This window comes from Pogona vitticeps, chromosome 3 (genome assembly GCF_051106095.1).
Source record: "Pogona vitticeps strain Pit_001003342236 chromosome 3, PviZW2.1, whole genome shotgun sequence".
In the NCBI taxonomy this organism is placed as follows: Eukaryota; Metazoa; Chordata; class Lepidosauria; order Squamata; family Agamidae; genus Pogona; species Pogona vitticeps.
In genome coordinates, this window is record NC_135785.1 from 92,892,721 (window position 1) to 92,919,727 (window position 27,007).

Below are 27,007 nucleotides of genomic sequence, written 5' to 3' on the forward strand. Positions count from 1 at the left end.
GTCCATGAATATATATTTTCCTCCAATCTTAATTTAGTTTCAGAGTTTTCATCTTGAAATTTTTAGTTCCTGCATTGCGGTTTGTTTTTATGCCCTTTTTATATTTCTTTTTGCGTCTTAAAATTCGCTTGCAACTAAATAATTAAATGTTACTTTTTGGGGCATTTCATTTTCTTGGAATTGAATTTTGTTTTCAGGGGTCATTGGATTTAGGTGACATAAATAAATAAATAAATAAATAAATAAATAAATAAATAAATAAATAAATAAATAAATAAATAAATAAATAAATAAATAAATAAATAAATAAGATATCATCACCGCGGGGAGGGGGGCGATGATAACTTCCTCAATGGCTCAAGGGGGCGTTTCTTTTAAAAAGGTTAAGAACCACTGATCTAGAGGCTCCTACTTTGCACCAACTGTCCTTCTCCAGCCACTTTTAATGACAGTGTCACATCACGTATTGCAATAGTTCAAAGATGGGATTAACCACTTTCTTAGCAATATTGCTGAGTCTTGCAATAAAACACAATCTCCCTTTCCAGTTAGCAACTAGGATAGCAATCACATTTTTCTGAAGCATTTGTGCTTGGCAAGTCACTAACTTTATTGTATTTTAGTTGAATTTTAATTGTTGTAAGCCGCCCTGAGACCTTTGGGTAGAGTGGGCAGCATATACATTAAATAAATAAATAAATAAACTTTTTCTAGACAAATGTTATGACACAACGTACTCCACTCTTGCTATGCATTTCAGGATAGTGCAGATGTACACCCAAAAAAATCTTAGGCAGAGCACACAAAACAAACGTGAGGTCAGGGCAGACTTGGAAACATTAATCAGATTTCATATGAATATAATACGCAACTGTGCCACAGAACCTTGGGCAAGTTATCACTTTGATAAGGTAAAATAAATCCATCTTTAGCCACCACTGCCATAGCATATCTGAGGACTGCTATTTCAAGAGTTACTTAAATGAAAACAGAACACATACCTCCGATTTATTGCTTTCTAGAAGACTGGCCACCTCTTCTACCATCATTGTACATGCATCACACAGAGAGAAAGATTCTCTTTGACTCAGGCTATTCTATACATGACCAAAAATGTTGATAAGGATTAGTAAATAGGCAATACCTAACAAGGTGAAAAGAACATCAGTTGCACAAATATTTAATAATTAATAATAATTAATAATAATTAATATTTAATAATAAATAAATAAATAAATAAATAAAAATAATAATTATAATTATAATAATTATAATTATAATAATTATAATAATAATAATTTATTGTTATTGTAAGCATATACATGGTATACCCATACAACGAAATGCTGTATGACTTCAATCCTAATCCATATCTGAGTAGTTTAAGAGGGGACAAAAGTCTTTAACATTAAACCTTGGAGTGGCTTGTAATATAAATGCTGAGCTTGCCTGTTTTTAAGAGAAGGTATTACAAGTGTTTCCCGTCACAAACTCGCTATGTCTTTTAATATTTCAGTTACATTGCTTTTGTTTAAAAACAGCTTGATCTGTATTACTTTCAAGTTTCACTGTGAATTTGAAACCTGAATAATTCCTTAAAATAGAATCCGTGACCTTAACATTACCGCTAATACCTAGTATTTGAGGCCAAATATTTCTTAAGTATGATATAAAAGATCATGTATTTTTGTGGGATCTTATGAATGTTCATGGTTAGGAGCAGCACAGATATTACTTCCTTTCTCATACAGAAAAGCTATCTTCCCACTTGCAACATTTTCTGCTCAGTGAGGGAAGATGTTTGAATTATCTTATTTGCAAGTGTTCTGTTTAGTTATAACCTACAGCTTAATTCCAAACAATTGTATGTCTTTTGAAGAGAACACAAGAAGGAAATGGGCATATAACAGTGCATTCATTATGCCATTGTGGCACTGATGTGGAACAGAAGCTTAAGGAAGTACAGTATGCTTACATCTTTATAGTCTTCCAAAGTTTTATTCCAATCTATGACAATGGTCATGATGGGTAAAATTACCTGGTCCCATCCCTCATAAATAGACTGCTAACCATCAATTCTTACCTCAACTGGTTCTACCTTTACTTCAGAAATAACTTTAGCAGGCACCAGAGTTTGAAGAGGCACAGATCTCCGAGAGGAACAGAATCCAATCGTCTCACAAATAGTCTGTGGTGGCTGGAGACACACAGAACAGTTACACAAATTAATTCCTGAAGCCTACAAGAAGGACTACTCCATCTTAGACCCTGACATTAAATTATATATGATATGAAAGAAGTCGAAAATTCCAGAAGCTAGCTCAGACAATACTATTCATAGTACCTTCTGTCGGAGATGCCCAGCAAGTCAATTTATTTTGGTAATTCTAATCTACAGAGAAACATAATGCTTCATATTTGAACAGACAACAAGACTTCAGCAGTTTTTATGCACATTAAGAGGATTTTCCTGACCAACTTTAGATCCTTTAAAAATCTTAAGCCAAAAGGATGTTGATCATGATGATACCTGAGCTTCAAGTATTCTCAAGACATTGCATTAATGTTATACTCATGTAAAGTGTTAACAGGTGATGGTTTTAACTTATAAAGCTCTGAACAGTTTGGGACCTCGATATCTGATGGGATGGCTTCTCCCATATGATCTTCCTAGGCTGGACATTTGAGAGTACTGACCCCAAGAGGAGCTCGGAAAGAGAGAACCAGAAACTAGGCCACCTTGTTGGTCACTCCTTAGCTTTGGAATAAACTCCTGTCTGAAATCTGCCTGGCCCTTCACTGGGAATTTTTAAGTGACTATTAAAAAATATGGCTTTTTTTTTACAGGCCTTCCCAGACCTTACAACACCTTAATACATTGATTAGTATTAACTCTTATATTATCACTCCTGCTGTCCAGCTTTATACTATTTTATGTTATTTTAATTACTATTATCTAAAATGTTGGTTGTTTATCCTTATTTTTATTTTATACTATTATGTTTCCTGTTTCAAACTCTGTATGCTTAATATGAAAACTGCCCAGAACAGCCTGGTAACCAGAGGAGTGGTATAGAAGCCAAATAAATAAATAAATAATATTTTAAAAAACACAAAACAGAAAGTGCTCTCTAGGAAAGAATTAGTTTTCTAAAAAAAGCCTAGCTGCTTATTATGTTCCTGCTCCATTACAGTTAATGAGAAACAAGGTTTTCTATTACTCATTCATATGTCACCTAATAGACTAGTAAAGCTTCTCTTCAGAACCTATTTCAGTTACAGGTTCACGTGAAACACTTTTAAAGACTCTTAAGTCACAACTGTATAGCAAGAACCTGACCTACCCAGACAGCTACTCACAACTTTTAATTCTGAGATATTTTCTGATCCCAAGAGTAAAATATACCGTATTTTTCGCTCCATAAGACGCACCTTTCCATAAGACGCACCGATTTTTTAGGAGAAGAAAACAGGAAAATATAATCTGTTTTCTTCGCTCCATAAGATGCACAGACTTTCCACCCCCCTGTTTTGTGGGAAAAAAGTGAGTCTTATGGTGCAAAAAATACAGTAACACACACAGTAAAGCCGCATCATTCCCTAACCTTTCTAGCTAGAATGTATCATAAAACATATTTCCAAGCTACTGTGGATGTACAGTGTTTACACCATGCTGCCATTTTACTTTTTAAATTAACCACAAAGTGCTTCCTCACCATGAGAATTCCCTACTGCCTTGCAATTTGCTTACTACCTGCAAGAACAATTTTATCAAATCTAACTACTCTACATGGCAAAAAGCTACTCAGAAATTAAGTTCAAACAGAATATACCCTAACTGCTAATATTTGCTAATGTATTAGTAGTTGCTAAGTTCAGTTCACTCTGGTCAAAATCCTGTTAAATAATACCTTTGAAAGTGCATTCTTTCTTAGCTCAAGCTGAATATTACTTTAAAATAATATACTGACTTTTAAAGGACCCTCCCAAAAAATCCTGAATCTCCCAGAGCTTCCCTTTCGCCCTGGAGCAGCTTTTGGGAAACTTAAGGCGGGGGGGGGGGGGGAGACTTTAAAAAGCAAAAATTGCCACCAGAACACTGCCACTGGGATCCAGATCACAACCATCAATCTGGTAGTTATTTCACTTTTAAAGGTTTCCCCTCTGCCATCCCAAGGCCCAAAAACTTCCCTAGGAGAAAAGTGAGCCCTAGGGAGCTTCAGAACCTAAAACTGGGGTGGGTGGGTAGGAAACTTTTAATTAGTGTTAAATATTTCCAGCATCAATCCAGGTAATGCAAGGCACAAAGTTATGCAACAGGATTTTGCCTAGTGAGCTAACATGAATACAATAAAAGACATGGCTCATTGTGAGGGCATACATTCCCTCTTCATCTATAAGGAAACTGAACATTCTCACTTTTGATTATCAATTTTGAATGTTAATTATCAACTATGGTTTGTTAAAACAAACCAGCTTTATTATCCACAACTTTGTGTTGGCTTGTTCAACAAAGAAGAGCTTCCACTAATCACAACAGTCCATTTTCAAATAAAATAAAAGCTGGGGCAATTTAGAAAAACCTACAATGAAAGCTTGATAGCTTCCTTGCAGCCATATTGGGGGGGGGGGGAGAAGGAGATGGGAAGCATCCAAACTCAAAGCTGACTGCACATTGTTGCTGTCATGGTACACTATAGCGTACTGTGAAATCTCATCTGTTCTCTATTAAATAGCATCTATCCAAGGGTCGAAGCACCTAGCAGATCTAGAAGCATGCATTTACAGAAAGGTATGATATTAGTGTAACAAGTGCTATAATATTAACTGTTCCTAATAAGCCACAGAAGAAGAAAGTTATCTAGGTTGTGTCTTTCCACACAACTTTTGAGGAATGTAGTTCATTCATTCATTCATTCATTCATTCATTCATCTCAATTCAAGTCAGATGCCGTTATCTTTCCTTCTTTACAAGTTGACATTAAGATACAAGATGCAACTTTCTTCATATTCAAAGCCGCCATTTAAGGCATATAGCTTCAGCATTTTAAAGTTAGGCTCCGTAGCATTCCCATGCAACAGCAGATATACCAGAAGGAGAAGCTCAGCACCATCTCTAGTTACATTAGAAAAGCTCTTCCTCTCCCCAGTCCTTCCCAACCACATGTTCTCCTCATTCATGCACTGCCTTTAGTACACCTGAAGAAATGCTAGAGCTAACATTGCACACATGCAGCATTTACTGCCAGCTAAACAATGACAGGCACAAGGTCTTCAGGAACATGTACTCAAAAGGTTAACAGCTATCCCAAATCATGTTCTGGGGGTGCCCAAAGCCCTCCCTCGCTGTGTTCCCCTACAAGGTAGAATGTCCAGAATTCATGGACTCCTTTGCATGTTAACTGAGCTTCAGAATCTGAAGACTTCCAAACAGACTCACAATTTTGGTTCAGAATACTAAAGCTGACATTTCAACTGGCATTTGGGAAATAGCATTTTCCAAAGCCACTATCAGTCCCTTGAATCTGTCAAAGCAGTACTCAACCACATCACATCTACAAACAAAGTTAGCAAGGGATTAAACTATAGCCTCTCAGGCAGGGAGGAAAGCAACACACCACCACAAACAAGCTTCTCACATACCTGGTCCTGCTGTTGACAGAATGGAGAGAAAGGAAGACAAGACAATTAACAACAAGAAAACAATCAAGCAGCTGACTGGTGCCTAGACAAACAACTTGTTTTGTGGGAGGATAAATCTGTAGTAGAATATATTATTCTTGTTCTGCTAGGCTCTAAATCATTTTTTCATTTCTGACTGACTTGCAATACTGAAAGCAGTATGGAAATGTACACAAAGAACTCAATTCTGTTCATTCTGAATGTCATTTGTTCCTGCTACATTAAGGCCTGGACGGAGGGCTCAGTAGCTTTTAAACTTTAGCTCACACACAGAAGGTTGTGCGTGATTAGGTATGCACTTATGAAAGAAAATTAATCTTTAATAGTTATATCTCTTGACACAAGAAACATATGTTTAGTACCTGAGTTTTAAACATTCAATTAAATTTGACTTAATAGAGCCAGTCAAATGTCCATTACAGTGGGGTCTTGACTTGAGAACTTAATCCATATTGGAAGGCGGTTCTCAAGTCAAAAAGTTCTCAGGTCAAATCTGCATTTCCCATAGGAATGCATTGAAAACCATTTGATCCGTATCTGCTCTTTTCCGTCCATAGAAACTAATGGGAAGCTGCTATTCTGCCTTCGACCACTAGAGGGGGATATTTTGTTTCTTTTTTTCTTAGGTCAAGAAAGGTTCAGGGAAGGCAGGGAAAAGACAGTCCAGGCAGTATAGTACCAGGCAGTCTGAAGACTGTCTCCCAATCCACTCTCTAAACGCTGGGAGGAGTGAGGAAGCAGACAGGCACCCTTTTCACTGGCCAACAGTTAACTGAAAGTTCAAATTTTGCACTTTCCCTGCCTCACACGTGTTTTTTTTTCAGTTCTTAACTCAAATCTAAGTATGTAAGTCAAGTCAATATTTTCCTATGAGAGTGGTTCTTAAGTCAAAATGTTCTTAACTCAAGCCGTTCTTAAGTCAAGACCCCACTGTATGGCAATTCAATACATTTGTTAAATTACTTCTGGTGGAAGATATTGGAACACAAGAAACCTCACAAAACAGACTATAATATAAAACTGTAAGTAATATTCATCTCACCATATGCATCAACATCTGGATAGCCATATCTGAATACTGGGAGATGTAGGACTTGCACTATTGGAGAGAAAACAGATTTGAGATAGGGTAAATCCCACATTATTTCCAGCTGTAGCCATGTATATCCCAACCTTTAATAGTGCCTTAAAAAGTAAGCTGGCCTCCTTTACAACTTAAAATATAGATTTATAAACTGCACATTTTTAATTTAAGGAGTGGAGAATAGCATCTATATTGCATTTCATTTCCCACTTTTAACTCACAGGGTTATTATGAGGATGATGAGGCTCAGAGATGGGAACTAGTCCAAAGTAATCCAGTAAGACTGATGACTCATGGGGGAATGTGACCTAGTCTGACATGCTGACCACAAAGACTAGACAAATATACTAGACCTTGTAAAGGGGGTGTCAGAGAGACACTACAGAAACCAAGATGCTTCATCTTTGCTAGTACTTAAGAAACTTTAAGAAAATAAAGCATGAAGAAATAGTTCCATAAGCATTTTGCCACTTTACTATACTATATTTTCATATGATAACGTAAACATGATCAACTCTTCAATTACCATATCAGCAAAGTCAGGGAACAAACGTTCACATTCTTCCATGGCATGATCGATTAAAGATGTCACAAAGGTTGTATTACTTCTCACGGTCTCCTGCAAGTCAGTTAGTAGCTGAACACAGTCTTTACACACATCCCCATTTCCCTGCAAGAAAAAAAAGCAGGATATCTTAACAATGCAGTGACTTCATGCTGCTTTTAATGGGGGGGGGGAGGAGGAAAGCTTTATCATATTTTCTAGAGTGTCTTGATTAATTATCAATAACAACATTTACTTTCAGGAGAGACACCACAAACACATTTCATAAACCAGTAACGACTCACCTCAGGTGAGATCTCGGAATAATCTATTCACAGCATATAGCTTAGTCCAATTCAACTTATTTACAACAAGGCATAATTTGAACCCTTTATACCTACACTAATTAGCTCTACCATGAAGAGACTGGACCACTGCTATTCCACTGCCCCAGTGCGGCATTTAATAATAAGGCCAAAAATCCAGAAGAAAGAAAGGTCCCCAAGGAAAAGTTGTAAGAATGTACAAGCTTCAAAGAATGTACTGTAATGTTTCCAGACAGAAGAAGGCAATTTAGGTACACTCAGAAATCTAGTTAATTTTGATGCACCTAACAAAGTATGAGGTGTTTTGTGATTTAATTTCTTTCCCCTCACACTTCAGTCCAGTATTGTCTCCCAGCATCATCTCAGCAGTTGTCTTTCCTCTTTCTGTTCTTCTTTATCACTTGATTTCAACTGCACAGCTCTGCTGCTTCCATTTCTACATGAGTAGCTCACCATGCGAGGAGGATTAAAATCTATGACTTTAAAAAATGGATCTTTAAAATTTAAATCAGATTTTTAATGAAATGCTGTTTTCACAGTAAAAAATAGTGTAAAATAAACGAAGTTCAGGAAAAGACCTTAATCCCATGGTCATTCTGCAAATGTACAAACAATGAATGTTTTATAGTAGGACTGTGGTATCCACAGGGGATTGGTTCCAAGCCTCACTGTGAATGCCAAAAAATGCGGATGTAGAAAATGCTGTACCTTGCATGGTCTCTGGATCCCTCTAGTGGCTAGTTCTGGTAAATACACCCTGGAATACATTTAAATACGTATTTCGGGAGAGGGGTATTTAGTATTTTCAGGCAGTGGATAAGTGAGCGGATTCTTATTCTGCAGATAGTTGGGTTCCTACCATACCTTAAAAGCTAGGTTTGAAGATTGTTTGGAAGATAGTTTGCATTTTAAAAAGATATTGTTTCAGTTAATAAAAATTGATGTTTAAGCAAATACAAGAATATGTACGCTATATGTTATTGTTTTAAATAAAACAAATTAACTAGTTCTCTAAATATGAGTGGTTAACCTATTAAACAAAAATCAGTTCTGCTATAGCTGTTTTACTAATCTGACAGGTTTATTATTCTAAATATGAAATAATCTGGTTGCAAATATTAAAAAAAAATCAGCAAGAATGAGTCTTTACATTTAAAAATCACGATTTAAATTAAATCTGATATGTTAATACTGGGTTTCTGTTATGTTAATACAGGGGTCTCCAAAGTGCGGCCTGCCTTGCCTTTTTATCCGACCCATGCATGCACACGTATGTTCCTTCAGCCCTCAAAAATGTGGAAAAAATATTATGTGGCCCTCACAGTGAAAAGTTTGGAGATTGCTGGGTTAGTACAACAGTTGCTTTTGCCACACCTGTTCTGATGTGTTGTGTATTGTCTCTTTTCGGTGAACAATCAATGGGCTATTATGTTAACCTTAGGTTTCGATATTCAACAATTTGCAGATGGAGTCAAATAACAGGGTACACTTTAAAAATCAAAGCTAATATTTTCACCAATGTTGTACACAAATACAAGTTGTTCATGAATGCAGTGTACATAGTTGTTAAAACGTTTTACATAAATAAACCCATTCTTATCCAACCCCTTTTCCCTTAAGACTTTAAATTCTCACCTGAGATTCTTGCTTAGGCTTGTCCTGGGGATAAAGAAGAAGTGGCACATTAGCCAGGAAGGGAGAAGCCACTTCAGAGAAGTCCAGTTCAGGAATTCTGTTAGATTGAAGTTGCTTCTGCAATTTCATTTCTGCCAAGTGCTTCTGAAGAGACTGGCACAATGTGAGTGCACTGCATACAACTTCTGGGTTATCCTAAAGATCAAGAGACAACAATATAGCAAAATGCCCTTGCCTGTATTACATTCAACAATACAAACTGTGAGTTACAGGTACTAGGCTAACCAAGTAATCATGACAGTCAGTTAAACCTATCTCATTTACTCTAAGCATTTTTTTCTTGGTATAGAAATGCTTCAGCTTTAGTAATCGACAGTACTTACAAGCTCTTCTTTGATCATATCCAGAATGTTTGGCAAGTAAGCATCCACCATGTCCTTGCACTGAGTTACCAAATCTTGGTCAGGAAGAAACTCACATGCCTTAGTCATATAGGCATATATTTCTTCCTATGATAAATGAAATAAATAGATTAGTGTACATTTTCTTAAAGAAGGAACTATTTGCCCACCTTTCATGGCCAGTGAAGAAACCTTCAATGACCCTCAAACCCTGATAAGATGCACCAAAGAGGTTGCTTCAGCAGTGTTTCTGAAAGCAGCATTGGACCATATCTAATCACTATCAAGTCAGCAAAAACAGCCATGCACCCTTTATCTCTGAGCAAATCCTGAGCACAAGATTTAGCACTTCTGATTGAGCTAGGGGTGGGTGGGGATGTCTTTTTAAATATATATGTATATGTAACAATCTTGATGGCCTACCGTAGTAGATGCAGAAGCACTCTCTTCCATCCCACCCCGTCTCGTGTTTTATGATGGCGCTTATTCATCAATAAGCGGAACCTCTTGGCCACATTTCCGCGGTAGAGCGACAGAAAGGGTACAGTGTTACACCACCCGAGCTGTGAGGCCACCTTCGAAAGCCATGGTGGTTTTCCCTGCCCCTCTCCCTTTCCTTCGCCAGTTCTATTAAAATGGCACCTTAAATAACAGGGTAGGCGAAGACAGGGCGGGGGAGAAGCGGCCCTCGGAAGTTGGGGTGGGGGACCAATAGTGAGGGTGCACCTTCTCCCCTCCCACCAATGCTAGGATGGCGAGCCTGGATCAGAAGTCTCCCAATGTCCTCCTGCAGAAACTGTGCTGCCGCATCCTGGGGAAAGGCAAAGGTAACACCGGGGATCGCCTCCTCAGATCCTGCTAGGAAGGGCTGCTTTGCTGCTGCCGGAGCCACGGGGGGGGGGGACCCCATCCTCCCACCCAACCTCCAGGTAGCAAGGTTGGTTTGTCGGTTGATCGGTTGTGAGACTAGTGCGGAGACTACCCGGGTGGCTCTCTCATCCCTCCCTGCCATCTCTCCCACCAGAAGTGATGCCCACCAGTGGCAGTGCCGTGGGAGAGACAGGACTCTTGGGGGGTATGTCTTGCAAGTGTGGAGGTGGGAGGTCTAGTTTCAGGCTCCCCTTTTCACACGTGCATGTGAGTGCGACACACCCCTCTGCAAGTGTGACACTCTCACCCACCAGCACGGGGCTGCCCCCGCCCCCCAGCCGGTCCGTGCACCAAGCCTGCACCCCCGAAGTGGTCCGTGATCCCAGAAACATTGGGGACCACTGCTGCAGAAGACTGCCACTAATTAATCAATCACTGCTGAGATTCCTAGTTGTATGCCAACTTACTACATTAATGTGGAATGAGGAATCCAAGTGTTGACTCGTGAATCAATGAAAATTCGATGCTACAAGTTATGCCACTGCCTTTCTGCCAATGTAATTGCAGAAGAGGATTTTAGCTATAAAAATAAAATGTCTTGAGCCTTTCTCAGAAAAAGATGTCTAAGAAGTGTAAATAAGTAGTAGCTGAAATCCAGAAGTGATTTGCAAACTACTCAACGGGTCTACTCTAGCTGCAATTCACTACTGGAATTCAGCTACTATTTATTTACTTGGATGCTGCTTGTGTAGGTGGAACTGGACCAAAGAAAGAAGAGGTTTCAATTAGGCCTGGGATATGATACAGAAAACAGAGTTGGAATAACCGAGACAGTGCTTGTCATAAGGTCTTCTGGGTCTGAAAGAGACTATTGGGAATATCTGGGGGAGGAGGCGCCTTCCCCGATGGAAAAAAAAAAAAAAAGGAAAATGTGACTAGTGTAAAGCAGTACAAGCAGATGCAAAGTCTAGCTAAAAGAATAAAAAATCCTAATGAAAACTGTTTACTGCAAATAAACGAAGAGGATGAAATTGTCATTGCAAACTACTCTACTGCATTGTACATTGACAAATTTTCATCTCAAATCTGTACCACTGTTTTAAGGAATATGTGAAGTAGTACTGGGACACTTTTATCTGACTTGACTATTTAAACCAGGGGTTTCTATTTGTGACTTGGATTTGCGATTCAAATAACCATGATTTAAACTGATCCATCCTGCATAATGAAAATTATCCCCCTTTTCATGGACTAAAGAAATTAACACCACATTTTCCTAAATGTAGAAATATAGTCTTATATCTAAGGAAACGTGATGTCAGTCACACACTAATTTCAACATGACTATTTCCATGTTAGGAAAAACAATATATTTTGCATACTCATGACAAGTTTTTCTTCAAAGGCAATGTATCAGCATGAAGGGACAAGTCTGAGTTTTATTGTCCCACTATTTATCTATCAGATGAGATGCAAAACCCACCTCATAGAAAAAGGGCCCTTCTTACCTCAGTGGCATTGTCCTTTAAGACTTTTGCAGCCACAGCAACAACTTCTTTACACAAGTCACAAGGGATGCTTTTCTGAAAAGACAAGATATTTCTAATTAATAAAAGTATGTGAACATATTGTTACCTAATACACCACTTTTTCTCCTCTCAAAAATATCACAATTAAGTGCAATGAATTCATGTTCTTTTACACAGTAAAAAGGTGGGAAATAGACCTGTTGCCAAGTTTACAGAAGACAAAAAGATGCCAAGCTTCTTCTTCTGTAAGAAACAACAGTTAGAAGGGATGGCAAACTGCAAGAAAGGTTGTCCTTGATACAGATGACAGATCTGAAACCAATTTCACCTTTTTACTTTCAATGGGAATAACATGGAATAAGACTTGATATAAGAGAACATGAATTCACTGCACTTAATTGATGTAAGATTAACTGTTGCAGATCACACATAAATATGTTATAGCTTTACTGGAACTCCAAGCATGGATAGACCAGTCTTAAACATCTTTTAGAATACTGTAGTGTATTTAAAAATCTTACTCATGATGCAATACAGAAGTACTAAAGTCATATTAAAAATCCCATAAATCTGATTACCCTCTAAGTGCACTCTGACAGATTCTATACACAAAAGATTTAGCAGCAGTGACACATCTGACAAGTTTAAAGATTTCAAGCAGAACATCAAGGACGTAGGTCTTATGAAACCACTGTTTATTGGATCAAATTCACATGCTTTATCCTTTTATTCCCTTCTCCCACTATTTGGATATATGCCTCTGGTGTTTCCATCATGACTTACTAAGCCACTGTTTGACTGTTTAGAACCCATCTTTCTTCCACGACAGAGACTCCAGTCAGTTCACAACAAGCTTTAAAAAATGCAAATAAAAACACATGCAACAGCTCACTGGACAACACACTTGTTTTCATGCCAAGTGCACACTTCACCACCTCTTGCACACATTTAATCCTTGTTATTTTTTAACACAGTGATAATCTGTACCCTGACTAACTGCAAACCAGAGTTTACTGAAATAATCAAGAGTACTGAGCTTGCAAAGCAGTTATACTTCACAACTGCTTACAGGAGTCTGGTCAGTGAAATTTAAAGCAGATAAATTCAAAAGTAGAGCATTTGTATGTTAAAAAAAACCTTTCTTAACAGCTGATCAATTGCCAACAGTCTACCTGTATTAAAAGGTCTTTGCTCACAAGTGATAAGACAGCAGGAAGAGGCCAATTTAGCTTCCCTTAAAAGGAAGTTCTACAGTAGGCCTCTGACTTCAGTGTTTCTTAAGCTTCAAGAATTCACCAGGAATTCTCCCAGACAGAATTCTGGGGGCTTCAACCAAGAAATCAAAGTCCTCATAGGAGTTTTCAGTTACATATAGTGGGGAATGAAGGCTGTCAGCCTCTATGGTCCAGTGAAAAAAATAGAGGAAATGTGTGGGAATGGCTAAACTTTGTGGAAACTGCAAGTGATCAGGGGACTGGTAGTCTGACCATTAGGCTCTGTACACATCACCTCTAAAAAACAAACAAATCAACAACCCTCTACCAGTCTCCTAATCTCATGTGCAGTTTAGCCACTTCCACCCATTTACTTTTGCTTTCTCACTGGAACATAGTGATTGACAGATCCTTCACTCTCAACCTGTGTGTAACTGAAAATTCCTGTGAGGATTTTGATTTTCTGGGTAAAGCCCTCAGAATTCTAACTGGGGGAATTTCTAGTTAATTCTGGTAGCTGGTGTTCAATAAATATTTTTAAAAACCATGTCTATTCTACTGTCTGGGAGCAACTACTGAGAAGACCCACTGGATCAAAGCCAAGAATTTGTTTTACAAATTCAGCTCTGATCAGAATTTCACCTCCTGATTTTAAGGAAAGGCTGTCAATGTTTCTCAGTTCAAAAAGATAAACAGGAATCTTCAGTAACAAATCCAACTGCTCCACCATAGTGCAAAGAAAAGAGAGAAGGGATACGCAGGCGCAACACTTCTCAGCTTGTTAAATGAAGACTTTTATGACTTAACTGCACTAATAGATTAGTTGTTTAAGGACATGGCTTATAATGCTATTAACAGCCAAGAGAACATGGATACTTATTTTCCTTCACACAGGGAAGCAATTCTGCCCTCTGATGACCAACCTTTGCTTCTGGGAAGTCTAAGACCATCATGCTCGGAGTCTCTCCATGTGTACTGAGAGTCAAAACCACTCTGTCCTTTCTCCAAACAGATACAATACTGTGGAACAACTATCTTGCAAATGTGTGTGTCTGATCCTAGAAGTGTAAAAGCTCTATAAAGGTAAAGGTTCCCCTTGACATTTAGTCAATCGTGTCTGACTCTAGGGGGCGGTACTCATCCCCGTCTCCAAGCTATAGAGTCAGCGTTTGTCCGTAGACAGTTTCCATTGTCACGTGGCCAGCGCGGCTATACACGGAACACAGCCCCACCACATCCCTTAAAAGCTCTACTTAGCTGCAAATCAGTGTAGCAAAATATAACAGGTAACTGATATCCTTGCTTTGTTTGGTTGTTTGAACTGTGAGTTTAAAAGTATGGAAAGCTGACATATCTGAAACCAATTTAATGTCACATCCAGTTTAATGCCAATAGGACTTACCACAGTAGGTTTGTTCCAAACAGTTTGCCGACAATGTTTAACCGCTTTGCAGTTGGACGCAGTCTGCAAGTTCTGACACCATACTTCAGGACCTTTTGTGCAATCCTTCTGCAGTAGGAGGGGACTTGCCAAAGCTGCTGGAAGAAAAGCTGATTCTCAGTTTTGTTTCAAACAAGCAGTCAGCATTCTGTCTAGCGTCCTTGGAGAGTAAACCAAACCTTGCAACTGATAATATCCAACTCATTCAAAAATACACTTTCAACACAACTACAGCAAAACAAGATTTTGGCATAACTGTGAAAGCACTCTGAAACATGATATTTGTTCCCTTCTATAAAATGCTGAAGCTGTAGTATAACAAAGGTTAGAGAAGATCCTTACCACAAAGACCTTATCACAAGCCAGCTGCCATTAGCCAATTAGGAAATGCTAGAGCAGAGGTCAACCCCCGGTCTGCGGCCCGGTGCCGGTCTGTGGCCTGAGCCGGACCGGGCCAAGGAGACAGATCTCCCACCCACCCCCACATGCATTCCCTTCCCCAAAGCTGCCTTGTGCACACACACAGATGCGAGTGCCAGCATGAGCACTCCCCCACCCCTTCATGCATGCACCCGAGCGCCGCGCGAAGGGATGGGGGAGCACTCACAGCTGTGCTGGCACGCGCATGCTCCCCTACCGCTTCGCACATGAGGTTCAGTCAGTCTGCGGTCCCAAACAGGTTGGGGACCGCTGTGCTAGAGGACTCATATGGTAACCATGAATACGTAAATGCACATTTTTATATATCATTTTTTCATTTCTTGTGGAAGATTTATCCAAATCTGAGCCATTTCCAATTCTGCCTGATAAAGGCAACTTCTAAATTATGAGTAGCAATAACAAAACCTAACTTTTGTGTATTATACTATTACTGCTCTCTTTTTTCAGTATTTTACACCTGTTGTCCAACTCATAAATGTCAGCATACATTTGAGTGTCTTTGGGTGCAACAGGTCACAAGCACCACCAAGTATATTCTCAAGAAACTTTTTTTTACTAAAATGAAGGCATTTATGTTTTACAATTCATTAAATCCAGGCACATAACTGTATGCTGTGACACAAAATCCATTTCATGTCACCTTTTCTCAAATCTAGATGCATATAGTTCAACTAGTTAAATTAAAATATATTTTAATATATTTATATTTAAATATTTAAAATATTTAAACATCGTAATATAAAATTTTGATAGTTTATATTATACAGTGGTGCCTCGCTTAACGGGCGCTCCATTTAGCGATGAAATCGCTTAGCAACGACTTTATCGGAGCGTTTTTGCGCTTCATTTAGCGATGGTCCCTATGAGCACTTTTCGCTTAGCGATGGTTGGGACCATGCTTCGTATGGCGATTAAATTTTGGGTCCCCTGTTTCGCTTAACGATGGTTTAAACAGCCTCATGTTTGCTGGTTTTTAAATGTTTTTCTGTTATTTATAAAGTTAAAGTTTACTGTTTAAAATGTTTGAAATCATAAAGTGCACTTAATAAACCCTTTGTTAACCAAATTTGACTTTGTTCTGACTCTTTTTTAATTTGTTGTATTTTTCCCCCATTGAGATGCTTTGAATAGGTTTCAATGCATTTCAACTGGGGAACCGCGTTTCGCTTAGCGATGTTTCCTATGGCGATTTTCGCTTAAGGACGGCAATTTGTTCCTATTGGAACGGATTATCCGGTTTTCAATGCATTTCAATGGGAAACCAAGTTTCGCTGAGCGATGAAATCGCTTAGTAGCATTTTTTTCGGAACGAATTAACATTGCTAAGTGAGGCACCACTGTATTTATTTAGATTTTATATATGTAATATTTAAAATCAATATTAAAACAATGCAGAGGATTCCAGATATTTTAAATCTTTAGAACTGCAGATCTCACTCTAGTAATGGTTTAGTGATTTATTTCTTTTGTCGCTGTATAAGTAACATCTCTCTCTCAATCACTCTCACTCACTCACACACACACACACAGAGCTTCGCCTGATTCCAAAAAGATGTATTTGTGGATTTTGTCATATCCTGGTTTATCTGTGTTTTGAATCATGTTGTGCCTTTTTGTAGCATACCATGGGAACATTTAATTTAGCCGGCAAATTTTTATTTAAAAGCTTAGGCTGAATGCACATGACCCACTCTGCAATGAGCTCCATCTGAGTACTACACCATGTTGCTCATTAATCTGAGCTTCTGGCAAGCTATTGTCCCCAATTCACTTTTTCTAGACTAGTGGTTAACTCCTAAACAGTTTACAAATATAGCTTCACACATGGCAGGATGCAAGCCAGGGGAAAAACTTCAGCACAATGCATAGAAATGGAACAGTATGTTGTAGCCAATAATACTGATTTTTTACATGCATTGATTTCAAATATACCCCACTTCCTGCTTCAGAAGAATGTAGTAGCGTGGAGGTACAATATAAAAAAGTGTTTCCCAACCCTAGGTCCCCAGATGTTCTTAGACTACCACTCCCAGAAACCCTGGCCAGCACAGCTAGTGGTGAAGGCTTCTGGGAGTTGCAGTCCAAGAATATCTCAGGACCTGAGTTGGGAGCCAGCGGTTCAAGATATATTAAATACAATACATTGTTGATCTGAGTGCCTGTTTCAAAACAGCAACGGGCACCAAACAATTTCAAAAAAAGCCTAAGATTAGGAGTACATGCTCTCTTAGGAGGGTCAAGTGCCATCTTTCATATTTGTTGGTCGCACAGAGATCACATTAAGAGCTAAAAGGGCCAGTTATCGTATTTTAAAAGCACTTATGTACTATAATGTTTGACACAATTGGATTTTTAATTGGTTTAACTAAAAGTACTTTTTAAAAAAAACTAAGAAACCCTTAGTGCCTTCTAATGGTCAATTTTTTAGGTCAAAACATTGGACATATGGAGGACTCCAGCAGTGCTCAGAGTTCCTGAACATATGGCAGAAACACCCCAAGACCCCTACAAGGCAGAAAGGGATTTCTTTAAAATGGATTTTCTGTTTTGTGGAGGATACCACCTATTTTCAATTTGTAAGTCTATTTACAAATACCAGAAATACAATGGCCCAAATCCTATTTGCTCTTTATGCACATGAAAGAGGGGTTTGTGCTGGGCAAACAACCGGGCATGCCACTGGCACTTTATCAATTAGCTGCAGCAACTCTTCTTTCATTCACATAAAGAACCAACAAAATTTTGCCAGTTTGCATACAAGCAAATCCAAGTTCCTCAGATCAAGAATCTCAAGAAACTCTGAGCCTCAGTGCATGCTGTGGCCCCAAATTTTCCTTGTTTAAAAACACCAAACTATTCATTCATTTCATGAATGCTTAGATACGGACTATGGAAAACATGCATTACGTCTTACTAACAAACACCACTTCAACACCATCTCAAACAAACTTAAATCTTTGCTGTACAAAGATCTGGCCCCGTGTCTATTCCAAGTCAAATTGTTTCTTTAGATTATGAAGTTTAGAGTACTGAAAAGAATCTAGCTATAATCTAAGCCATTTAAACAAACAGGCCTTGGCATATCCAACTGATGGCCCATTTGATACTACCATATCCACACAAACTCAGTCTTTTTATCAACTAACGAAGTAGGCTTAAAGCTCATACGATATCATCATTGTACAAAATCTCCCTTTCTTCCCTAATATTAAGGACTGTGAGGCATTATACCTGCACAGCTACAAACCAGTCTCTCCAAACTGTTGAGAGCCGCTGCATTAGAGTTGTACCTGAGAACAGCACCCTAAAACAACATCTTGGCAACATATGGTGCAGGGAAGTGATGGTAAACAAAGCATGAGACAGACAGAAAAAGTTAGTGATTTACAAAAGTCTGAGCTATTGTTTTCTGCCACTGGAAAGACATGGTGATAAGAGGCATAATCACACTCTAGAAGCCTCATCCAATATCAGCTGTTTTGCTTAACATACAGACTAAAGGTCATTCCTATTTGCTAGTGTTTACTGCAAAAATCCAAAGTAATTTTTTCTTCTATGTGTTTTTCAATGTGATCTTGCCCATTTATTTAGAAAGCCCAATTTGTTTTCTGAAAGTATTATGTACAATTTGCATGATTCTGACCCTCAAAACTTTAGTGAAGAAATAGCTTAAATTCTGAACCTCTCTCCTAGAGAAATGTAACTGACCACTCTAGAAAATAGGATGCTGAATTAGATGGACCACAGCTCTCCTTATTAGCTATAATTACGAAATAATGGAGGAGGCCTGATATCATCATGCCTTATTTGCTCCTCTGAATATGTCTAGTTTGTTTGGGGAACTCTCTGTTCAATTCAAGAAAACACTTCTCAACTGTCCCACTGCATCACAAGCATCAAAGCCAGCACTGCTAATCATCCAATTAGCTGTGGGCATGCCCGCCACTCAGGAGATTCAAGATGTGCCTTGGGCTTAAGATGGGCTTATTCCTTACCCTAGTTTAGTCCTCAAAGTTGACATGACCACTGAGATGAGTATCAAACATTTAATGAGAGAGATGTGAATGTTCTAGGCTTAATGAAAAATCAGGAGAAAATGTTGAACATACAAATATATGGACTTGTACTGGGTTATGGTTTACAGCACCAACATCAGGGTTGTCTGTACACTTAGGCATGGCACCTGTCCAGTTATATAAGCTGAATTAAAGAGCATTATTTTACTGGCCAAAGAGCTCATTTAGACCAGATTCTATATTTGAATTGAATTCTGTATTTTTTACAACAGAGCCTAAGAATGTTCTATCTCAAGCAGCTAACCCATTTCTGAGTCAACGTGGATGCAAAAGTAATTTTAAAAGTTAATAAATAGCAGCAGAGGCACGTTACATCAAAAACTTCTGATTAAAATATAGAAATGCTTTTAACATTTCAGGTTTCATGCCAAATAGGACTCTAAAGCCTATCATTTCAAATTTATCTTTTCATAGAGTGGAAAGAAAAAAATTATTAGCAGGAAATGCAGAAAATTATTCAAAGCTATTTAAAAGTCAGCTCCAACTTGACTGCACATAACTATTTAAAAGCAAAAGCAAAGAAATGACAGACGTGATATCCATATCAGATGGAAATAGTGTAAAGCTAGGTCAAATGAAGAAACCAAATACAAATGTTAAAAAATGGATTCAGTACAGAATATGTTTAAATGATATTGCAGATGTAACTATGTAACTACTACAAAATTTAACTAGTTACCCATGAAATGTTTTACCTCCATTACAGAAAAGAAACAAAGCTTAACTAAAACCATGATTCACAAACAAAATAGAAAAACATTTGCTGTCCCCATCTTTACTTCAGAGAGTGCTTTTAGTCTAGCTCAGTGGTTCTTAACCTTTGTTACTCGGATGCTTTTGAACTGCAACTCCCAGAAACCCCAGTCAGAACAGCTGGTGGTGAAGGCTTCTGGGAGCTGCAGTCCAAAACTCCTGAGTAACCCAAGGTTAAGAACCAGTGGTCTAGCTAATGTTAGGTTGCACCCTCTGAGGGCTGAAACTGGTACATTTATTTGGTCCACTGTACCACTAGGTTTTCAAGTTCTAGGAAAAGCTTCAATACAGAATACCTGCATTAACAGAACAATTAAACAGAATTAACACATGAATTACAACTATGGTCATACCTATGTAAATTGGTCTTTTAAATAAACAGAACTGAAGCCTGTGTTACTGCACCTTTTTTTTAAGTCCAGAAGATACTACAGACAGAGTTGAGGCAATAGTGAAAATATCTCTCACTTTTACAAAGAGATTTGTCCTTCTGCTGGGTGAATAAAACACCAAGACAAACTTATGAGCACATTAATTCCAGCCATGGTCACTTCTCTCAAGTAAACAGAAAAGGTAAACATTTGATTTGTTCAACACAAAAGCCCAATTAAGTACTGAAAATTTTTTATTTGAAACACAAAGGATGACCGAAGGCCTTTAGTTCATGGTACAAGAGAGCACATAAAAAGGGCACAAACTTTAATGTTGTGGCACCTTAATTCCTGCACAGCAACAAGACTGTCTATACTGTACATGACTTGTCAATTGATCTGACATCCCAAGCCAACTGAAAAAGTATTTTTTTCCCCACTTGGGATGCCCTATAAAACTGTTTCCCAACCTTGGGTGCACAAACATTCTTAGACTAAAACTCCCAGAAGCTTTCACTAGTAGTATTGAAACATTTCACTACTCATCAAAGTAGCTTCTTGGATGAGTAGAGAAATGTTTCAACCTAACAAGAAAGAAATCCAGTTGCCATGACTCAATTTCCAGAGAATCACACCTGGATGACTGAGACTCTTCACAGATATATTTCACTAGTAGTGCTAGCCAGGACTCCTGGGAATTGTAGTCCAAGAACATCCGGTGACACAAAGTTGGGAACCACTGTTCTAGAAGATGTCGTAATTTCAGGTACAGCTATAGTATTACGAAGTTTATATAATGAACTCATCCCCAGGGTGAAAGTGTGATGAAAAATTAATCTTTGACTTTAATCTTTTCAATTGTGCTAAAAGCAATAAACTAAAAACTTCTGAAGCGAGTGACAACAATAGCAACAGCAATCAACCAGCAGATGCTCTATGCCAGCGATGGCGAACCTATGGCACATGTGCCACAGTTGGCATGCAGAGCCCTTTCTGCCAACACGCAAGACACAGGTTGCCAAATCACTACTCCCCCCGTGCAGACAAACCTCAGGAGGTGGCTGCAGCTGGTGCTGGCGCTTCAGCAGCTGGATCCGGAGCAACTGGTGCTGGCAGCGGAGGGGCCTTGAGGCACCTCCATGCCGGGATTCCCCCTTCCGCCGCCACTTCCGGGTCCACACTTCTGGGTTCATGTCTGACTCTAGGGGGCGGAGCTCATCCCTGTTTCCAAGCCATAGAGCCAGCATTTGTCCACAGACAGTTTCCGTGGTCACGTGGCCAGCGTGACTAGACACGGAATGCCATTACCTTCCCACCGTGGTGGTACCTATTTATCTACTTGCATTTACAGCCTACTGCTAGGCTGACAAGTATATAAACATCAGTCACCAATCTGAGACCCCATCTAACTTCAGGATGGCCTCACAACTATGAGCCATTTCTAGAACAAAGCCGGAAGAACCAATATATTTAAGATGGGTTTCCTTATTTATAATTTTAAGTATTCCACAATAATTTTGTAAGTGTGCTTTATTCTAGTAGGCATTTGGTTGATACCATTACTTCTGCTGATTTGACAGATCTCATCATTTTCTGGCTCCTGAACCACTCCCACCTCAACTCCTAAAGTCACTTTTCTTTTGCAGGGTAGTTCGTAGATTTCATTTTTAACCTAAGTTTTTTAATCTTAAATATAAGCAAAATTTAAGATTAAATGCACTATTTTCAAATATGTCACAAACCACTGTGTCTAGCACTGTTTGTCACTTGCTTATATTGCAACTTCACTTCTGTTAACTGCTTTCATACAAGCAGCAAGTGAAGGGTTGTAACTATACCAGTAATTCTACAAAAGCAGTAGTTTCTGCAGTTGCTGTAGAAGAGACCACAACTAGATGAACCATGATACCAAGAACACCACTCTTCAGGTAGCAACATTCCTGATAGGAAAATAACCAAAGGACAACACACACAGCCTCAACTTCACTTGCTTACAGAGTTAATTGCAATTACAGTATATTCTTAATCCCTGGAGACAGTAACAAGCTGTTACTATCCTGTATTTATGAAGGATATATATCTATGTCAGGTAACCTTGAAAGGATCTCATAATGAACTTAATTATCTACCACATGACCTTTCTTTTGTACATTTTGTGATTTCTATTTTTTTAAAATATGGCGATTGTAACATTTACACTGCAAATATCTGGGCTCATTTCAAGCCATGTATCATGTTATAAGCTGAAACACTACAGTACTGACATTTGTAACATCCAAGAATGAAGCCCTCCTCAGAAGACATAGTACTTCAATCAAACCCCATTAGATTGCTTCAGTTTTTCCTTCTTCAGTTAAAATATGACAAACCCTGGAGCTCTATCCAAAATTTGTCATATTTTATAAAACCTTTATAATGTTCAAAACATTTTACCAGGATGCTCAACTGATAGTTAGCATTGTTTGGAACCATGCGATTTGCTTCAGAAAATGCACTGCCATTGGTTGGATCAACTCCACATGTCTGCTTTTCACAGCACATGCCCAGAGACCTTTGGGTAGTGTGGGCGGCATATAAATTAAATAAATAAATAAATACATATGGCAGCTGCCATCAACTGCCCCTTCTGCAATGCAAAGTTGTGCCTTTTGCCCCTTGCTTGCACTAGTTTAGTTATCTGAATGAGGAGCCAGAGGTTAGGAATTCAACTGCCTACTGTGCCTGCTTCATAGGGGCTTGATCTGATTAACCACAAAGTTCCTTCCAATTCTGAGATCATTATTATTCTATTCTAAGGTTGACATATGGAGGATCATGACTTGCACATCTCCTGGCGGAGAGCTAGATCCAATGGCTCATGAGTTTCTTCCAAAGGAATGTGCATCTTGCTGTAGGTCCAAAAGTGGAGGGGGGGAGAGCAAACAAAGAGAAGGGCAGAGGACTTTTTAAACAGCAAAACCATAAGAACTTATGGGAGGAGAGATCACTGCTCACAGTTCTGCTATTAAGATATTCTGCCCCCACCCGGAGGGAACAAACCTCTGAACACCAGACACTGGGAAGAAACAAGAGAACAGGTATTCACTGCGATTCCCCACCCAATTTAAAAACATCCCACATGGCAGCATGTAGGATGGAAAATGCGAATCCAGCAAAGCAATTCCATAAAATATGTGTATGCATATCTGTGTGTGTTTGAAAGCATCTGGAGAGGAAGGGAGGGAGAGAAGGAAAAGGAGGACAGAAAAGCAAGCAGGCCACAGATTAAGTTCACAGCCACAACATTTCAAGGGCGGGCAGCAGCTACCTTTTATTTGGGCGGGGCGGGGCGGGGGGGGGGAGGAAGACGCAGCAGGGCTATGCCCCATGCCTAGTAAACAAACACGTCGCCAAGGCCAGGACTGCAACAAAGGGGCTCTGCCAAAACATGGGCCAGTCGGGGCCTGGTCTCTTTTTTTTCCCCGCCCTTCTTCGGAGCTGAGGGAGGGTGGTGCGAAGCAGGAGAAGAGATACCCCCCCCCCGAGGGCTGCAATGGTGGAGAATGAAGGGGTGTCGAGAGGAGAAAAATCACTAGGGAAGCCGGAGTTTGCAGCTGTCACCAAAACCGAGTTTGCAGCTGTCACAAAAAAAAAAAAAACACCAAACAAAAAACAAGGAAGGAGAAAGAAAAACCATCCACCAGAGGGGGAGGAGAAGGGAGGGCGTAGGGAAGAAGGCGACGTTTATCATGGCGACCAAAGCAAGAGAGAGGCTTTGGCCCTAATTGCAGGTGCCTCAAGAAACTGCGGGGGGGGGGCAGGGAGGGAGGGAGGAGGTCTGCGCCTCAGAGGGCGGCCGATCCTATGCTCCTCTCCTTCAGCCGCGCTTTCTGTGGTCACGGAGAGCCTTCTCCACACCTTCCCGACGACACGAGTCTCCCCCCCCTCACCCCTCACGGGAAGGCAGCAGAAAGAGAAACGCAGCGCCTTCCCCAAACCGGTAGCGGCTCCTTCAACAGCCGCCGCCGCTGCCCAGGCCTCGAGGGCAAAAACCCGTGAGAGAGAGAGGGTGCGGCCTCGTCCTGCTTACCCGCTGCTAAGAAGCCGAGGAGGACGACGAGGAACCCGAAGCGCTGCATCCTGACCTCTCCTTGTTTCTCGAGCTGCACCGTCTGCAATGCGGGAGCATCAGCTGATCAAGGCGCCTATATAACGAGACCGGCCGGAGGATCGGCTACTGCGCGTGCGGAGTAGAGAAGATGCCCTCCCCCTCCTCCTCTCCCTCCCCCTCCCACACCCGAAATGGGTGTTATTGCGCAAGCTCAGTATAGGAAAGGGGGGGAAGAAAGCCGCAAATCTTCGCCCAATTCAAGGCATTTCTTCGGCGCGCAGGCGTCCTTGGCTGCACAGCCGCCTCCCCCTTGGGTCGGCTGACAGTGATTCACCTTATATACCACAAAGGGAGTGGGGGGGGGGAGAGAGAGATAGGGATGGCGGCTGTGTCATCTGGTATGAGGAAGCGGGTCGAGAGGCAAAGGAGACGGGGTGGGTCGGGAGACGCAGGAAAACGCAGTCATAGGAGGGGGAGGAGGTTTGCTGGCCGCTTCATCGTAAACGCCTTTGCCCGGGAAGGCTCAGTATTATACTGTACACTATAAAATGTTTCATTGGCGTCTAAGTACTAAAGACATTTAAACTTCTGTGCCCACCAATCCTGTGCCCGTTAGCTCGACAATAAGCGCCGCTGTACTCAGGGAATCATGCTTTTCACAAGTTTCTGATGGGACGTACTTGCTGTGTAAAACTGTAGTGTAGGCCTGAAATATAGCAAAATATGTTTTTCCTTGGGCGTCCCCCTTCGCCCCTCTCTGTGGTTCATATAGATATATAGACATACTAAATAATGTTACATAAAAGGGCTCGTTCATTCATTATTTCATTTGGCAACCCAGTTGCCCAGGTTTTTTTTTTCTCTTCCATATTTTATTTGTTGGCTGGATAGATCAGTGGTTTAGGTAATTTGTCTGCAGAGCCAGAGGTTGGGGGTTCAGTTCCCCACCATGCCTCCTGTGGAAAAAGCCAGCCTGTATAGTCATGGGTAAGCTGGACAGGATGGCCTCAGAAGAAGGGGATGGTAAATCACTTCTGAAAAACCATGGAAAGGGTCACCATAAGTCAGAATCAACTTGATGGCATTTATTTTCCTTATATACCACATATCTGGTTGCAAGTCGTTACTTTGGGCAGTTTACAAAAGTCAGACACTTTTATTGAATTTTATTTATTCTTGACGTCTGCAAAACTAGCTACCCTTTGAGTTTGCTGCAGTGCTGATATATTGCCAATGAAATTATTTGTGGTCAGAATAAAAATGTAATCACAAATTATTAGGTGTATGACCTCATTTTATACACACACACTCTCACACTTGCTCATTTGTAGGCCTCCATGGGCCTCTGCACAAGAAGAAACCAGCATTCATGTAAAGCTGCCTGGAATTTCTCACCACTCAGGGACATAATCATATTCACATGCCTGCTTCATTTATTTCTGTTGTCTTAAAGGAAAAGATGGAATGGGAAAATGCAGGAGCAATAAATGAATTGCCGGATGCAGCTGAGCCACAGCCTCATTCTTTTGCTATAGAAGTGCTGCAAAGATGCCCAGCCCAAATATTTCTGCCCTCTGTTGCGGAATGCAGTGAAGAAATTTATAGCTGGAGGTCACAACTACAACAATAATTGCTGATTTCAGATTTGCTTCTCAGACTAATCCTTCAGCATGCATTAACTTGGGCTGGAATAGACTGTGCTGGGATGCAGTTCTCTGGACCCACTGGGTTCTTTTTGTTTTAGGAAACAAAAGAGGAGAGAGTTGTGGCAGGAAGATCAGGCTTTATAGAAAGTGGTGCTGCAAACTCTCTAGAAGCTAAAATGACTAAACCTAAAGCTATTGTACTTTGGGTACATCATGAGAAGATGGCAGAGACAATGCTGGGAAAAGTGGAAGACAGTAGGAAAAGAGGAAGATGATATGATTTGATTCAATAAACAAAGCCAAAGTACGTACATTTCATAAATCCTGAGCAGGATCTATTAGTGGTCACTTATTCATAGGTTTGCCAGGAGCAACTTGATGGCATGTAACAACAAAAGGAACACTACTGTTGCTCCAAGGTCCTTGCACAATTCTTTCTACAGTGGGGTCTTGACTTGAGAACTTAATCTGTATTGGAAGGTGGTTCTCAAGTCAAAAAGTTCTCAGGTCAAATCTGCATTTCCCATAGGAATGCATTGAGAACCATTTGATCCGTATCTGCTCTTTTCCGTCCATAGAAACTAATGGGAAGCTGCTATTCCGCCTTTGACCACTAGAGGGGGATATTTTGTTTCTTTTTTCTTAGGTCAAGAAAGGTTCAGGGAAGGCAGGGAAAATACAGTCCAGGCAGTACAAGTACCAGGCAGTCTGAAGACTGTCTCCCAATCCACTCTCTAAACGCTGGGAGGAGTGAGGAAGCAGACAGGCAACCTTTTCACTGGCCAACAGTTAACTGAAAGTTCAAATTTTGCACTTTCCCTGCCTCCCACGTGGTTTTTTTTCAGTTCTTAACTCAAATCTAAGTATGTAAGTCAAGTCAATATTTTCCTATGAGAGCGGTTCT

The 27,007-nt window shown here is 39.9% G+C and overlaps 1 protein-coding gene across 2 annotated transcripts in view; it reads right to left on the reverse strand.

The window, feature by feature from the left end:
- The window catches only part of LOC110073677 (prosaposin), a 33,800-nt gene extending 9,034 nt beyond the window's left edge, over nt 1-24,766 (reverse strand). The window contains exons 1-9 of one of the 2 annotated variants that reach the window (XM_072995226.2): nt 24,437-24,766; nt 14,688-14,824; nt 12,051-12,125; nt 9,655-9,780; nt 9,272-9,466; nt 7,293-7,436; nt 6,725-6,781; nt 2,084-2,197; nt 1,002-1,097 (exon numbers count right to left, since the gene is read on the reverse strand). In XM_072995226.2, the coding sequence (XP_072851327.2) occupies nt 1,002-1,097; nt 2,084-2,197; nt 6,725-6,781; nt 7,293-7,436; nt 9,272-9,466; nt 9,655-9,780; nt 12,051-12,125; nt 14,688-14,824; nt 24,437-24,485 (993 nt within the window). In that variant the 5' untranslated portion in view covers nt 24,486-24,766. The remainder of the gene's footprint in view (nt 1-1,001; nt 1,098-2,083; nt 2,198-6,724; nt 6,782-7,292; nt 7,437-9,271; nt 9,467-9,654; nt 9,781-12,050; nt 12,126-14,687; nt 14,825-24,436) is intronic. The other variant, XM_072995227.2, reaches the window with a different exon arrangement.
- Between the last annotated feature and the right edge of the window lie 2,241 nt (nt 24,767-27,007).